A 17,229-nucleotide genomic window follows, 5' to 3' on the forward strand; every position below is an offset into this window, starting at 1 on the left:
TCGTACTTGGCCTGAATTTACCAAAAACTCCCCAAAAGGATGAGAAGTCGATTTAAACGTAACAATCAACGCCACCTCTCCCAAAAGGGCCAAAACTCCCATTGAAATGACTACAGTAACCTCATTGTACAGAACTCCTGTGGCACAGCGTTCAGGGTGTTTTACGTCCTTTTAGGTTGTGGTATCGTGATGATTTCTCGACAGTATTGTGGAGAAAGAATAGTAGACGCGATGTGGGGCCGTGGACACGTGTAAGACAAGGGTTGGTGGAGGAAACGTAGTACTTTACGTAGAAGATAAACAAAGGGAATATATATATTTATATATATAATTATACTTGATTATAACAAGGAGGGTGGTCACTGGTCAAGCGTCCACAGTTTCATCCTGTAAAACAGGCAAATGGTGGGCCCTGACTTTCATCAGAAGTGTATGTATAAATCTGATTCAATACCAAACTCATATATTTATATATATTTTTTAATTTTTTAATTTTATTTTTTTGGGTTAGTAGGGTTATTTTGGGCAGTGTATGGAGAGTCAAGATCCTCTTCATCTGGGAAGGCGGTTCGTCCATTCCTCCTCTCTCGATGGACAACACGTGGCCTGTCCATGGTACACGGGCAGTCAAACCCACCAGAGAGGGTAGGGGGACCGACAAATGCCCTACCCAAGTGGAGAGGATCTGGATTAGTGTTTAGGGTATTTTCGTCTGTCTGGTCCATTCGATCTTCAGATGATTGATATGGATTGATAGTACATGAAATGGCTGGAATAGATCAATCTATTTTCAAAAGGTGTGATTCTTCTTCTAAAAAGATTGATTCCGTTTCAACCTTTCCATTCACTGGTTGCCATCCTTTCTGTCTAGGCATTGCCCATCTGACAATTGGATAGACTGAACGAATGAAAGACTTAGACGAAGAGAATCCAAATTCTATAACATTGAAACACATTGTAGGTAATTACCAAAAAAAAAAAAAAAAAAAAAAAACACATTGTAGGTAGAGTTTGTATTTTGAGAACACTGAACATATACTGATGATGCTTTGTTAAATACAATAACTGATTCAATCCAACCAAATTGACCACCTGAAATTGCCATACTTAACCATGTCTATAGCTACAGGATTAAAAGAGGATCTTGGCCCTCCAAATAGACTCTGCCTCTCTCTCTCTACCTACTGTTAAAAGTCCCAAAGAAGAATGCCATATGAGACTTCCAAAGACTTGCATGTATGTATGTATGTATGTATGTGTGTATTATTTTATCGATGATGGAGGTTGGTGGAAGCCTAATACAAAGACTGGATGGAATAATTTTGAACTGCATATGCAATCTTTCATTTCACTCCACTTATTCGATTCTAAGCTAGGTTTAAAATATCGGCATTGAGTATCGTATCAATCAGGTGACTTTAAAAGATGTATCGTCCTGTATCAAGTATTGTGTCACTCCGACAAATGTATTTTAGTATAATTCAATGGAGAGACGTATCAAGATGTATTCAATTAGATCAAATATTACTAGTGTCGTATGGTATCACAAAATACTTTTTTTTTGTTAAAAATCACCGAAATACTTTAAACCTTGATTGCAAATCTTTTTTGACATCAAAGTCCAAAATTGATTACAATCCTCCTTTCAAAGCCCATGAAGCATCATTCATTGCTCTTACCAAAAAAAAAAAGCATTATTCACTGCTCCCACTCCTGGCCTCTAATAATTGACTGGCGAAAATCCCCTCCCCTTTCAAATATAAACTTTCCTTCCACGGGTTTTGCGTGTGGTGGATCCATCCACAGGGCCCTGGTTTCTCTATCCAGTGTCACCTTAGCTTCAGCTAAAGTCTTTACTTTTATTCGAAAAAATACAAAAAATAAGATTTAATACATAAAAGCCATATCATTTAAATGATAGAACAAAATCGATAAAGTTGGCTGCATCTTGATTGGAGTGCAAGTTTTGTTTTGAGTATCTTGACACTCAAGAGAGCCTGTCCTCAATTGGAATAAGATTCAAGTTGACACAATCCAACAAAGATTTAAAGTATCCCACAATACAATATGATACTAACCGATACGTATCTATAATAGACATAATCGATACAATATATCTCTTTATTGAATTGTACAAAAATTCATCAACCAGTACGATACAATAATCGATAGGGGATGATTGTCTCTTAAAATCACATTGATCTGACCATAAAAACAGATTAAGGTTCAAAGCGTTTGTCACCGATTGGACGAGATAGGTTAGGGTTCACACCATACATCTCTAATTTTGAATCTTGTTTCTCCACCCTTGAGGGTGCAAGATACCACTACTTTGAACCATCATCACCACGCATTAAGAGAGAGGAAGAAGGGTCCATCGTATTAGCGTTCAGAGGTAGATTTCCCTCTTAAATGTGTAGTGGCAGAAGTGTGTAATGACAATGATATCCTTTACCCTCCGGACCCTCCTATTTTCTTGTTTCCATTCCTTGACCTTTCTTTCTCACCAGCCCAAAACCTGCATCAATAGAGGGGTGGTGGGAGAGTAATGATTGTTCATCATGCCCGTTGGAGTGGGCATTCAGTAGCTAATCGATGATCAATCGCCTGTAGAATGGCTGCATATTGTAGTAATTACAATTTTTTTTTATATATATATCCTTACAAGGCAAAAGAACAAGAAAAAAGAAGAGCTAGTTTTAGTCCAGCACCTCTATATTGACAAGTGAATGAATAGAGAAGCATGATGAGAGTGGAAAAAGAAGCAAAAGCAATTTGAAAGCTACTGGTTAAGATGATAACTTCAAAGGGTCAGTGTAACGCTTCAGTCCCCAGCGATCAGCTTTCAAACAAATGGTAGGATGTGTTGAGAAGAGAAAGGTTGACAAAGAAAAGAATGAAACAGATATGCTATAATGGGTACAAGGTGGGCTGAGGTGCTCATTGAGAGGTATTCTAGGGTTTGTGGAGGTGTCTTTACTCATTTCATGTATGTGATGATGTGCCTGGTAATTGAAATTGACAAGCTCAGCATTTTGTTGATTTGAGACAGTTTTGGGTTCGATTTTAGATATTACATGTATATATCAATAATCAAGGCAGGTCCCATCTAGAAAAAACCCACTAATATGAACCTTCACCAACTTATCAGATGAAAGCATTATGGCATCACAGGACCACTGCAATCATGTTCCTGTAACACTAATTCCAAATCAGCAGAAATGAAAATGCCTCCTTCATGGCTAATAATACAGTTAATGAAATGATCATCAAAATGCTTACCAAGGTTATCACCCCATTACCATACAAAATTTGAAATGTAAGATACACAGAGATCAGCATCAAGTGCTTTCATTTACATTCTCAAAAGTTAGACAGCAGAAGGAAGATGATATCAATTACCAAAGAGAAAGGATCCCAAATGAATGAGCTGAGGCAGCAAGGAGGCCCTTTAATTCAAATGTACCACATGAGGTCAACATTCGAGTGCAGGATAGACATTTCATCACTTGAAGCTGCAAGCTGGGCAATACCATTGTAGGTCAGAGTACTATCACCCCAAGAAAAGGGAGCTCCATGCTAAGCTCTAGGAGGGTAGAGTTCCCACAGTGCCACAGTAGTGTCTTCCGAAGAGGAGGCCATAAGCTTACAATCAGTGGAGAATGATACAGCATTACACTGTCAAAAATCATCTCTGTCAATATATATTCTTGACTTAACCCATAACGGAAAAGGAATATGCCAATCTAATCCAGAAAGCCCAAAATGCTGTGGAATTCTAGAAAATGTATAATAATCGGGAAAATATACTGCAGATAACACTTGAAGCAATCTGCAACTGGGAGTCTATCCTGTAAAAACATGCTCGATTAACAGGACTGATTCCACTTTGATAGCCAACTAATGTTCAGGCCTACAAAATTAAACTTGGGCTAGACTTCGTTTTCAGGTGACACAAAATATACATTAAAGTGGGAAGAGAAGAGACACTGAGGGGAGTACAAGGGAGCGCAGAAAACCCAGAGCAACCTAATATTTATGCAAGGTCTGGCTCCCTTTTTGAATCTACCGTGAAACACTCCTCCAACCCCCCCCCCCCCCCCAAAAAAAAAAAAAATATCCCAAAGACGTGCATAGAAAATTTGAAGCAAAGTTTTGAGATCATACACCGGTAGAGGGCATTGAAAGTCATGCACAAAAATAGAAATTTAAAAAAGATGGATAAAATGCTTTCATCTTATTCTCTTTTGGGTGTTGGTCATTCACGCTAATGTAGACTTGAAACCTATTGAGCATATTAATATGAATTTGGTGCGAACATTAAGCATAGAGTCAGAAAAGAAGGAACATTCTAGGAAAAAAAAAAGCAGCATCATTTGACATCCATAGATACACAAGAAAATCTAAGGTAGTGCTTGTGCATCTGCAACAAAGACAAATGAATACTACGCAGAATATCCAGGTTAAAAAGGCATTAAATGGAGAAATGGAAGGCCGATACAACCTGTTTTCAACTAGACAAGACAACAGTAACTTATGATTGAGGCATTTAGCAGAAGAAAGGGCCCTAGATTATGGACAGCAGAACAGGCCTAAACAAAGGATTTTGTTGACATCAATTGAAATAATAGAAGAGGCAAACATGTCTGGCTATGAGGTGTTTTTGTGTACAAGCACTGGGGGAGAGGCCGTAGGTATGTCTATAAGTCCCTACTCTTTTTATTTTTTAGTTCTTGTCTTATATTTTTTTATTGTGAGGTTTTTTTTTGGGGGGGGGGGGGGGGAAGGCGTGTTTGGGTTGGGAGGTGACTCCCACTTAAGCCTTCATTCATGGATGATTAGAAAACTGTACAAATATAAAATAAAAATGTGAAATTTGAAGATTGATCTTGAAGAATAAGAATTAAGTACTTGCATACCGTGGCACTGTGATACTTTAAGATGGCTAAAGGACTTCCTTTACGATAATTGTATATTCTTAGCCTGACAACATAACAGAATATTAAAGAAAAGCCGGAAAAACAACAAAATTAAGTTTACAATTTGACAGCACACTTTAACGCAAAATACCATAAGTACATAACAGGAGTCTTTGATATCTAAATGAGTTGGTAGAATTACATTACATACTAAAAACCAAATTCATATCATTCTTTCTACATATTTGATAGGTTAGCATATAAGACAAAATCAAGCAATTTTACAATAAAACGTTATATCCTACAGGATTTAGAAAACAAATATATCATACAACAAACAAGCAGATAATGATGATGCTGTACCTATGCAACAAATAACATAGATAAATACCCACCCATACACAAACAAAAAGAGGGATAAATGAAGAATACTCAGTTTTGATTGCTGACATTCTGAAACATGATTTTGAGGAATGGCAGATGCCAATCCACATTTTCCTATCTGAATTGGTAACAGATCTTCCATGTCTATGTGGTTGGTTAGATACTAGATTCCAATACATACTAAAATCCAATTCATATCATTCTCTACATAAATTTGAAAGGTTAAAATACAAAATGGCATCGGAGATCTATTTTTGCTCCAGTTCTTTTCATAGATCCTCAATAGTAAGCTACCAATACAACCCACTCTAAAATAGGAAAAAGATTCATATATGACTTCTCTCTATGGTTCTACTGGATTGACTAAAGCATTGATTTTACCTGCAACATTCAACATTCTATGAATTACAAATAGAGGTCATCATCCTGTTATCAATGAGGACATTACTTTGGTACATAGTATTGCACCAAGCAAGTTCACTCAGAATCGTTTAGTTTGTCATTAATTGAATTGTGGAGGATTTATTCACCTTCTTTTAATTAGAGCACTGTGAAGGAGTTAACAGGTAACACAGCAACCATGACCATGAGTCCATGACAAGTTAGGTTGTGCAATCCTATTCAACAAATTTGGTCTACCTATGAAAGAGCTTCAGCTTTGATTGTGTTCCAAACATGTGGTTTCAGAGTTGGTCCCTCCAAAAGAGATCCTTTGTTTCAGTACATGTTGAATGACTTGAAAGCTGAAATATTTTTGTTTGATATCAAATTCCAGACTTTCCAGTGAAAGAGGAAATTTAAAAAACTCGAGCTAAAAAAGGGTATCAGCATCGTACAACACATTCATTGGACCAACATTTTGTCTGTTTTGAGTATTACCATGTAAAGGTAATAATACTGCCACATCAAGAGACCAACATTCATTTCACCACAAATATTTCAGAAACCTCCTTAGTTTAAAACAAATATAAAAAGGTATACTTTGAGTGTGCAAAGGCATGAAACTGGTTATTTATTTAGAAAGCAAACACATCCAAGCATTTTTTTTTAGTCTGCAGAAGAGAGCACCCCCTGTTCATAAACTCTTCCCATAAAACCACAGAAGATTTTCCAAATGGAGAAAATAAAGCAGTTTATCCAAAGGATGGCATCCCCATTACATTTACTTTGTGATCTACCAAAACCATGAGTGGCCACTCGAGTATTTTAATTGCACTTGTCGTTCAAATTCTGAATGGCTTGTGAATGTCGTTCATTCATTCAGTTTTAACTAAGACACAATTTTCTAGGTCAACCAAAAAGGAAACAATAAGAGCCTTTCTGCAAAATCTTCTCAGGGTCACTTTTTAATCTTCCTCAAGGAATTGTGAGCCACTAAAAAACTCAAGAAAATCAAGATGTATGCAGACCAAGAAAGAAACTACAACAGCAAAATTATAAATTTTTTTCATCCTCTCCAGTGGCAAACAAGCAAATGATAATAAGTAGTTGATGAAACAAACATCAAAGCAGTGATAATAAGTAGTTGATGAAACAAACATCAACATAGAGATGGACATGCAGCACCATGACAATGCAACAAAGTAAATTGCTGAAAGCATGAACCTGTGATCCCAGCCAGCAGTTGCAGCAATTTTTCTGTCAGTTCGAATAGCAGTGGCTGCTATGCCAGGATGTTGCAAACCGATTTCTTTCTTGACCAGACAACAACCCTATGCCAAAAAAAAAAAGAATCAAATTTAGCTGAGACCCCAGGAAATAAAATCTGGAATACCAAGAAGGAAATTGAATGCATAAGCCCAAAAACAGTTTGGGTTTCAGACCCAGCTATACAGATTGCTTCAGAGTGGCACTGATTTCTGAATTATTCTTCAACTAATTACAACAACACTCAGCCTTATTACAACTAAATGGGTTAACTACATGGATCCTTGCCTTTCAATCAGCTCTATTCAAGATCATACTGGATACAAGGCCTAAGCCATTCATGTCTTTACTCACCACTTCTTCTAAGGTTTAGACCTGCTTCTTGCTCTTTTTGTTCCTTCAATCCAGATTAAATCACTCGTCTATACTGGGGCATTTAAAGGGCCCCCCCCATTGAACATAGCCATTATATTGATTAATTACGCCATCCCTAATTCAACTAAAGCTGCATACTACATATTCCTGGTTCTGTTTACATTAGTCTTACTCAAGTGACTGAAAATTACATCACATGAAACCATCTTTCCCCACTCATAGTATGCTGAGACTAGCAAAATTTTCTTGATGGAAAATATAGGATATTAGACAACAATAATTTTGGCTCTAGGCAAGGAATGATGTACTAAGTAAAATAATCATGGTATGTTTAAGAAGTAATGATGTAGAGATACCGTCTGATGATCTAGGGTAAAAAGCACAATTTTGTCATCCACAGCTCCAGACATACCACCAGTGCATGGCTCATCAACACTAAGGGTTAAAACTGCAGAGAGTTTACACAACTAACATTACTTACATGTTGAAGAAAGAATAATAAAAAAAAAACACATTTTTTTTGGTAATAATTAAATAACACATTAGCAGCCAAAAAGAGTGATGCAGTAACGCTTAATAGGACTGACTTGAACCGTTGTTGAAGCCTAAAACAAGAACCAGGTTCCTACCTGGTTCCAGTCCAGTAGAATACTTGGGCCTTATTTTGGGATTAATGATTTATTAATTTTATTTTATTTTACTCTGTTTTACGTTAGTAGAAGTTAGATATGTATGAAACTCCAGATTGCCGCCACTTTCTTGTTTCACATAATTTCCTTAAGCATAATTTGTTTCTGTTAAAAGTTTGAAATTTTCTCTTTACATGTTTAACCAACCAATGATGGAACTAGAATAGAATAATTGGATTTTGACTTGGGTGAAGCCTGTGTGGCCTGAGGCAGCAGGTTGACTGATGTGCTCACTTTTCTTCTAGTATGATTGCACTCCCATCTTTGCTCTTATTTTCTTTGTTGTTCCTTCTTCTTACTTCCCTATTTTGCTTGATATTACAGAGAGCCATTCATGTGGTGGCATTAAATCCTTTTGATCCTTTTTCCTTTCCCTCTCAGGTTGTGAGAATAAAACCTTGTCCTAGAGTGATTTAAATAATAGAGTTTCATTCCCAATCAATCCTCTTGTTTAGAGACATTGCTCTGAAACCAGGAGGTCTGCATCTACCAACTAGTAGGATATGGAGCTTCATTTGTTGATCTAGACATCCATATTGCCTGTTCACCGTGTGTGAATGGTAGGTCCTCAATACTCTGACCTTGAGGAGTTTCATCCATATTGGATCAGTAACTAATCAGTTATGTGGTCAAGAATAAATTGGTTGGCCACAGCAACAGCCCATTGTGAGGTAGAAGTTTACCTGAGTCTTATATTCTCTTATTTTATTATTTCTAAAATTACTCCTCATGTCATATTAACTATGTTTTTATCCTTTTATTTGTGTTAATGCCTAGTCTACCCCTTCTTAAATATGATTTCCTATTGTATCCCAGCTCCTAGTTATCTATTTTCTGCCAAGTTTAGACCTTAATGTTCTGTTTAATTACAAATCTGCCACTCCCTTTGTAAACTTTGAGTTCCAAAATTATTGTCTTTACATCTATTGGCTATTATTCCCTCGGATGGGCCTATGAGAGATCTGAACCAGGGTTCTAGACCCTGTATTGCATAAAAAAGCTAACATGGATTGAAAGATCACCTCTTCCAAGTGCAGAATGCTGATTCATTAGGAAAGCTGAGACAACCCAATTGATATAAGTGAACATCCAATCCACAAACAAACTGAACCCTTATCATGATAAATGAAACATTGAGTAGTAGAGCACAACTAGCCCCCCCGCCCCCCCCCCCCCCCCCCAAAAAAAAAAAAAAAGAGGAAGAGGAAAGCATACTGCACCATTAGTACTTGCGGAAATATGCCAGAAGCTGTTTCACTTACCTGGCTCCGAATGAAATTTCACAGAAGTTACTGGAACCCCAGGATTCCTCAGATCCCACCAAAGCATGCTCCCATCTTCATATCTGCCATTTGCAGGAGATAAAAATTAGAAGAAAGACCATAACTCCACCTACAATCACACATTGCAAATAAAAAATAAATAATAAAAAGATGCATTTTAAAATTTTTCATTTTTGACATTGGGTTTTGCTTCAGAAACCTTAATCATATTCATTAGTCTAATATACAAGGCATTTATGCACAACTAAATTCGTTGTAGACAGTCTGGTCTGAATTTGTAAATCATTTATATGTAGTCTCATTTAAAGATGGTAATTGAGCGTACATTTTTTTTTATATTTGGCTATTAATTGGATATGGTTCTAAAGCACCTAGATCATAAATGCACATGCTGTGAACCAGAACCAGGGCCAAAATAGGGCCTAGGGTGATATCCCCACACCCTACAGCCCTCTAGTAAAACCAGGCGTATTTTGCTAATTGTGCACCAATCCAGTAAAGTCAACTTAGGGTTTGTTGCAGATCCAAATCCATTTTTATTTTTTATATGAGTCCTTGGTTGTCAAGTTATTGAAGGGTCCTAGTTAGGGTAGGAATCCCAAGTAGAGAGGGATCCCATTAGTTAGACTCCACTTCTTACAAGGAGCTTAGATCTACTTTTATTTTACAATTTGGATCATTCTAGGTTGAGTTATGATAGATTCCTTGTTTGAATGTGAGTCTTTAGTCCAAGTAGAAGTCCTAGTTTGTTTACTTTCTAGGTTTGAGTCCTAGTGTGAGTTCCTTCTTAAAGGCTATAAATATACCATTACTTGTAAAAAATCATATTATGAAATTAATAAAATTTGAGATTTGAAGGAGCAAAGCTAGGGAGCAGTCCCAAGGGGAACGCGGCTGCGTTGTGCGGACGCGGAGCCCTTGACCCCTTGCCTTCTTCAGTGTAAAAACCCCCATCTCGCCCCCCTTCCCCTTTCCCTCTCTCTGCGCCTTCCCCTCCCCAACCCTAAACCTGCACTCGCCCTCACCCCCATTGCCTCCTCTCCCCTCTCTCCCCCTGTGGCGCCCCCCCCCTCCCTTGCGCCTTTCCCTTCCCCTCCCTCCCCGCCCTGCCTCCTTCCGGTCCCTCTCTTCTCTTTTTGCCCTTTTTCTTCTTCCTTCTTTCTTGTGGCAGTTCTGGGTTTCCAGAATTCATACCAGTTTCACCAGGCGTATCCTTGTCTCCCTTCTCTACCTCATCCCCCCCCATTGGCTGCTCCCCTTCCTCTCCCTCCTTCTCCCCGTTCGCCCTTTCCTTTCCCCTCCCTGGTCTTATTACCGCCACCCTTTCCACCTTGCCTCCCCTTTCACCCATCTCTCTCCATTCACCCCCTCCCTATTGGTTATCTTCCCTGCCTTCCTGCCTTCGCTTCCCTAGCCTCCCTTTCCAGCCTTATTTTCCCCTGGTTTTGGATTCTGGACATTAAAATTCAGTTAAATCAGATTTAACTCTCTCATCTCCTAACCCTAATTCAGCCTGTTCGAATCCTATCCTCCTTTCCCCTCAACCTATTTCACCCTAGGCCTTTAGAAACCCTAACTGCAGGTGTACTAAGCCCTAAACAGCTGCTGTAAACCTTTGATGGACCTCACTGCAAGTTGGTCAAACCCTAGTTTTACTGCTGCAATTGAGTAAAATCCTGATGGTGAACCTTAGATTTAGGGCTTGCATCCATCCTTAAACCCTAGATCCCTGGTTCACATCAGCACAGAAGAAGAACAAAAAACCCCAGTAAACAAATGCCTTTGTAAGAATTTATGACAGAAAAAAAAAAAAAAAAAGAAGAGACTAGCAAAATAAAACTAAACAAAAGGGAATGGCAGTTACTCATAACTGAAAGGAACACAGTTAGATATGATGATCATGATGAATATATAACCCACCCGGCCAAAACACTCAGGAACCCCTGCAGCTCTGGTGGTAAAAATGCCTGAACAGCCATGCACATTCCTGCAATGGAAGCACACGCTAAAGTTCATCCTCATTCATGAAAAAGGATTTGATTTGGAAAGGCACCAATGCTCCAAGTATCGATCTTACTAAGTAATAATGTAATATACATAGCATTTTCATAGGGAAAGAATCTCAACTCAACTCATGTCAGCCTTATCCCTACTTAACGGGGTCAGGCTACATGGATCCACTTACGCCAATCAGCGCTATTTGAAGAATGCTAGTTACCAACCCTAACGCCCAATCTATGTTTTACTCAATTTCATAAGAAGTTGTAACACTAATATAATAAATAATAGTTTAAACACCCAGCCTTCTTCGTCCAATTACTTTGAAAAGAAAAGTGGTCCAACGATTGATGTACCAAAGGGAGAAAAAAATGGCTGCAGAACAATTGAATTCAGGAAAAGGATAACTCTCACACTGTACATTTTCAGTTCCTTTAGCAATGCATTTCTGGGTCTGTTTCAGCTTCTTAAATTAGATCTTCCCCTTTTATTTTTTCTATTACGAGCGAAAAAGATTGCCACCAGGCATCAAAATGCTTGTATTTTATCAGCGATCCTTTCCAGGCCTTGGTTTGTCACATGAATTTGACTTTCATATTACTGTAGGTGAAAATCACTATAAGTAACTACATATGCTGGAAGCTTGCTAATGAGAACTGCATCATCAAAATTATAACCTTCCCATGCAATAGGCTAACAATGTGTTTTTTTTTCCCCAAAGTGTGTTTGCCACCATAAACAAAGAAGGGGAACAATATCCAGTTGTATTAGACTATTAGCAGATAGTGCACTGGCCATAGGAGATATAGAAGATGTGTCACTCCAACATGGTTCCAATGGTGTCTACACAAGCAAGGTGTACGGGGGGGGGGGAGGTGAAAAAAGCAGGGCAGCACCAAGCAATGCGATAAGCATTGCCCAAGTGACAAGGAGACAGCTGGACATGTAGGTGGCACCAAAGCGCCTGGTCACCTAGGTCACACCACACACACTCTTAAATTGTATTACAGAGAAAGAACCCCCGCTACAAATTCATAGCAAAGTTTATGCAGGAATTTTACCGAAATATCCATAGAGCCCTAAACAAGTTTCCTCCAGGCCACTTAACACTGCAGAAGAATTAACCTACTAAAACAAGTAACAAAATAAAAATATTGTACACTTGAAGTCCATCACAGAGAAAACTAGTTAATGATGTTATTACAATCAGGCTTGAGCTTCCCTAAAGGCAATCAAGCCTAGGCTAGCCACTGGCCTAGTTGAAGATGTCAGCAGGTCAGACTTCAAACCTGCAAAAAGTAATTGAAGCCCTGGACACAGAATGTGGTCCTTGCACTTAGTATCCATTGTCAAAAGCAGGTTTGTTCAAAGAAGAGTGCATCCTGATGTGGTTGAAAATGACGCAGTCACCCCCAAGCAAGAGTAAAATTTAATGAACTACTTTTACCATCCACATGATTCATTATTAATATGCATCTAGGTATTGCCGTTCTTCTTGCATTCAAATAGAAGACTTAATTAAGAAGAAAAAAATTCAGACATGAACTCTCCTATAAACACGTAATGAGCTCCAAAAGAAGAATCCAACCAGATCAATTTAAAGAAATGATCCTTAATTCAGGTCCCCGCAACTACTTATCAGGAACACAATTAAGAGCTACAACATTACTGCACAGAGGGCAAAAATAGAGCAGATGACAGTGAAATCCACCAACGGATCCACATTATAATCCATTGCATTAAGGGCTACAATATTACTGCCGAGAGAGGAAAAAACAGAGGAGAAAATGTTCTTGATGATGGTAAAATCCACAGGCAAGACTAGAGATGAATGTCACCTTGTGAGTTTTAATTGGGTGAAGATAATTGTAGAACTCACTAATCATTAATATGTAGATAATAAATCCCAAGGTGACAAAACTACATTCTGGGTCAAAAGATGATACAAATATCAGAAACAAACCTCTTGCCTTTGTTGAATGACTTGGGGAGCTTTCATTACAGATCTGAGGCAAGTGTGTTAACCTTTCTGCAGTATTGAGATCCCAAATCTCAACCTTTTTCAAATCCATCACTTTGTAAGGTAAGGCAATAAATAGGAGTAAATGAAAACAAGAAAACCATGATGAACAAATCAATCACCTCAGAAGACTGTTCCCCTGCTATAGCCACAAATTTTGGTCCTTCAGTAGAAACAGAATCTGTCAAATAATTAATATTGTTAATCGCCTACGCTACTGTGTCTGACAAAACATTTTAAAAGAGACAAACAACAAGCGAACCACATATAAATTAACTAGAGCGACTGATATAGGCAAATTGAAAAGCTAAAAAGGATAAAGCAGTGAACACTACTAGAAGAAAAGAAAAGGAAAATGAGTGAAAATTATAGTTTGGACACTATCAAGTCTTAAAATTGAACAATTTGCACGGAAGCACGTACTTTAAATCTTACGCATCTTGGTTCAAGTAAATTATAACTCTAAGCTTTAGGCTCATATAATCTAAAAATAATTGGGCAAAGTGGAAATTGACTGCAAGAAAACCCAACCCCCCACCCCTTTTTTCTTTCAGATAGGTAACTGTAAAAAAAATTGGACCTATTTGATCTGACCCAGCATGATCCACTAGTAAGGCAGGAAGCACTTGGGAATGGAACAGGATAAGAGAAAAATCAAGTGAGAGATACTATAAGTGGACAAATTATAAGATTTCAAACATATTGGTGCAACCCAACCTGACATAGGTTCATTTTTCTAAATTCAAACATGATCAGGCCATTCAAAACCAAACCACAAGGAGCATAAAAAGCATTCTTTTGGATTTAAATTATAACTCTAAGCTTTAGGCTCATATGATCTAAAAATAATTAGGCCAAGTGGAAATTGACTACAAGCAACCCCATTTCAGATAGGTAACTACAAGAAAAATTGGAACTATTTGATCTGACCCAGCATGGTCCAATAGTATGGCAGGGAGCACTTGGGAATGGGACAGGATTTGAAGAAGAAAAAACCTAATCAAATAGGAGATACTGTAAGTGGACAATTATAACATTTTAAACATAAATTGGTGTAAACCAACCTGACATGGGGTCATTTTCCTACATCCAAACATGATCAGGAACATTCAAAACCAAACTACAGCGAGCATAAAAAGCATTCTTTTGGAATTTTGATCCTAATAGTGCAGATCCAGGCCTACAATACCATATACCTAAAGACAACTCCATAGAAATTCAGAAAATATGATTTAAGCTACATCTATTAAACTGTGGAATGCTTAATTGTCAAGATCCAGAATTATCCAACCAAAGCTGAACTAATACTAAGATGCTAAGGCAAGTGTATGATTAACCTCTAACAGTCAACCAGAGTGACATTTAAGCAATGTTCTCTGTTTTAGCTCTGTATGCCAACATCATCTCAAGACCATCTGTCTCTTAGTATAAAATGTTAAACTAATTTAGTCAAACTTGACTTGATCAGATGATCATGCATCTATACATGGTTCTAACAATGCGAACTTCATATTAAAAGGCAGGGTTATGATAGGTTTCAATCACAAATACAATGGAGAAGACCTAAAAATTAATTAGAAAAAAGTACATAATTATGGGCACCAATGAGAGAACAATGCACCCAGAATATGCGTAATATTATAAACGCATTCGATCAAAATAGTTTCCATCATGAAATATTTTTTGCTCTCAAATAGATAGATGTTGGGGGTGGAATTTTCCATCATACCTCCTGGGATCTTTCCTCCATCAACTCCATCTAGCATTGCTGCATTATCAGCCCTAGATTCAATATCACATAAATTCTTAGGTTGTACTGTTGTAATGCCTGATTTATCAACAGAAGCATTGACAGACGAAGCATCTTCAGTTTGCACCAAGCAAGTAAAAGGTTTCTTCACCAAGGATAGTTTGCAGAAATGATAAGAATTTGTTTTGATGACAAGTGATGGTTTCCTGCCAACAGTAAAAAGTGCAAGGGTTTAGAACCCACAAAGGAAGGTCCCATTTGATCTAGGACCAGCAAAAAATCCGTAACAGTGAAAATTCAGGTAAATTTCTCTCTCCCACCCACACCTTTTTTTTTTTTTTTTGGGGGGGGGGGGGGGGTTGGGGTGTTGGACTGCACCTGCAGTAGTGGGTGTGGCATACAAGACATCTACGGTATAAGAAATCACACAGAAGTCCCAATCTAATAGTTATACCTAACTTCCATTGAAACACATAAGTTTTAGGACCACCCTATTACTCCCCGAAGCACCAATTGCAAGTGTTCTCAACATTTTCATAAGAATCCAACTTTCTAAGCGGGTAGCAATAATAGCATACATTTGTTGCCTTTCTAGAATCATTTTTAAGGAGAGTCACGAATTAGTCCTCCTGAACCTGGAATCACTCTGACTAAGGCTCCAATTCTATTATAGATTAAGTAAAAAGGGGGAACTATTCCAGGACCTCATCTATTTGCATACCTATATTTTTTATATTCAACAAATATTAGGCCACTAAGTGACTTCCTATGATCTAAGCCCCCAAATCACATTTGTCTGACATTCCTCATATCTCCAAGGTTCTTCAATCAGTAAAACTCACTCTTTCCTGTGCTCACTGCTCAGCTTTTTCCAAAGAAAACTTTAAAATTTAATAGGAAGAAAAATTGGGGATGGGGTGCAGAATGGGGTTGAGCAGGTAAAAGGATAGTACCTGGAAAGGCCTCCGTCTTCAATATCCCAACATTTAACAGTCCCATCCCTTCCCTGGCTACACACATTCAAGGCACAAACTATGAGTTATAAATATGACAAGAACCTAGTAAATAAAAAATATAAATAAAAGAAAGAAGGATAAAGCGATTCTACTGTATACATCAGAGGTACCAGGCACAGATTTTTAAGCTAAATACGCAGGGAACTTATAAGGAATGACCTAACAACTTTATTTTCTCCGATCAAAGGACTTGCAGCAACACCGATGATCCCATGTGGAGCGCTGTGCACCCTGTAGTCCATTTCATACGTACGATCGACACGTTAAACGCATAACATTGGAAATTAGGGAATTAAATGAAGAAAACATTTCTTGCTACTGAAGGCGATAAATTTTACCACGAAGAAGATACCGTGCGGTGTTGAACTGTATCCCATATCCGCAACTCACCATCGCTTGAACTGTTTCACCAACCACCAATAGACATCAATGTACGAATAATAGAACATCTACTTCTTCTTACATCTCCAGCTGAAAACTTTGAAGTTAAACAAAGAATTTCTAACTAGCTTTTGTCTAATATGTCCAGGTGATTAGAAAACTACCCAGTAAACAACAGAGGCTTTGAAGAATGGAAACAAACATCCGTAACAGAAGCTCGATGACCTCTCAGCACCGCAACTGGGTCAGGGGGGCGGCGTTTTGTGTCCATTCTGCAATCGCGACTCTAGTTCTGCCACTAGGAAAATTGTTAAAGAAAAAACCAAACTCGGTTATTGGGAGATTAAATAAAAAAACCAACTTCTGTAAACCCTAACTCAGAGAAGGAGGAGAAGAAGAAGAGAAGGAGCTCTCACCTTTACAAGTCTTTCTAACTGTTCCCGCGAAGTTTTAATTTTTGTTCTTGCGTTTCTTATTAATCTTTTCCCTGCAATTGGAAAAATAAAAATGTGTTTCTGTTCTAATTTGATTTCCCGAACAGTCGCATAATCACTTCAAAGCAGCGTTACCAAACAGAACCTCACAATAACCAATAAGTACAAACAATTTATTACATATAAACCCCTCGACGTTACAGGACATTCTATAAAACCCTTTCAATCTCCAAAATTACACCCCTAACCCTAAGAACTGACACCGAATCACCGTTTCGACTCTCACCGAATCTTTATACCCTTCTCTTCTTCTCCTTCTTCTCCTTCTTCGTC

General features: G+C 38.0%; 1 protein-coding gene across 2 annotated transcripts; it reads right to left on the bottom strand.

Moving 5' to 3' along the window:
* Positions 1 to 2,642: 2,642 nt before the first annotated feature.
* Positions 2,643 to 17,010, bottom strand: EMB2757 (Transducin/WD40 repeat-like superfamily protein). 2 transcript variants are annotated; one of them, XM_089155646.1, is made up of 14 exons: positions 16,879 to 17,010; positions 16,627 to 16,754; positions 16,420 to 16,482; positions 16,241 to 16,312; positions 16,019 to 16,075; positions 15,045 to 15,271; positions 13,438 to 13,496; positions 13,259 to 13,352; positions 11,218 to 11,284; positions 9,277 to 9,359; positions 7,682 to 7,773; positions 6,909 to 7,015; positions 4,920 to 4,983; positions 2,643 to 3,678 (listed from the first exon to the last, which is right to left on the bottom strand). In XM_089155646.1, exons 2-14 carry the CDS (start codon positions 16,731 to 16,733, stop codon positions 3,580 to 3,582), a joined length of 1,191 nt encoding a protein of 396 aa, XP_089011772.1. In that variant the 5' UTR covers positions 16,734 to 16,754; positions 16,879 to 17,010; the 3' UTR covers positions 2,643 to 3,579. The 2 variants fall into 2 exon arrangements, with proteins under 2 accessions (XP_089011772.1, XP_089011771.1); XM_089155645.1 differs by having other exon boundaries at positions 2,644 to 3,678; positions 16,627 to 16,760.
* Between the last annotated feature and the right edge of the window lie 219 nt (positions 17,011 to 17,229).

Source organism: Hakea prostrata, chromosome 5 (genome assembly GCF_041222555.1).
Source record: "Hakea prostrata isolate BN-2017 chromosome 5, UWA_Hpros_2, whole genome shotgun sequence".
Taxonomy (NCBI): Eukaryota; Viridiplantae; Streptophyta; class Magnoliopsida; order Proteales; family Proteaceae; genus Hakea; species Hakea prostrata.

Bases quoted from the DNA above. Each gene is read 5' to 3' on its own strand.
- EMB2757 (XM_089155646.1), bottom strand. From the start codon at position 16,733: ATGGACACAAAACGCCGCCCCCCTGACCCAGTTGCGGTGCTGAGAGGT. The intron at 13,497-15,044 runs GTATGATGGAAA...ATTATTTGACAG, and splicing joins TGGAGGAAAGATCCCAGGAG to ATTCTGTTTCTACTGAAGGA. The intron at 4,984-6,908 runs GTTCATGCTTTC...TTATGTTGTCAG, and splicing joins ACTGCTGGCTGGGATCACAG to GCTAAGAATATACAATTATC.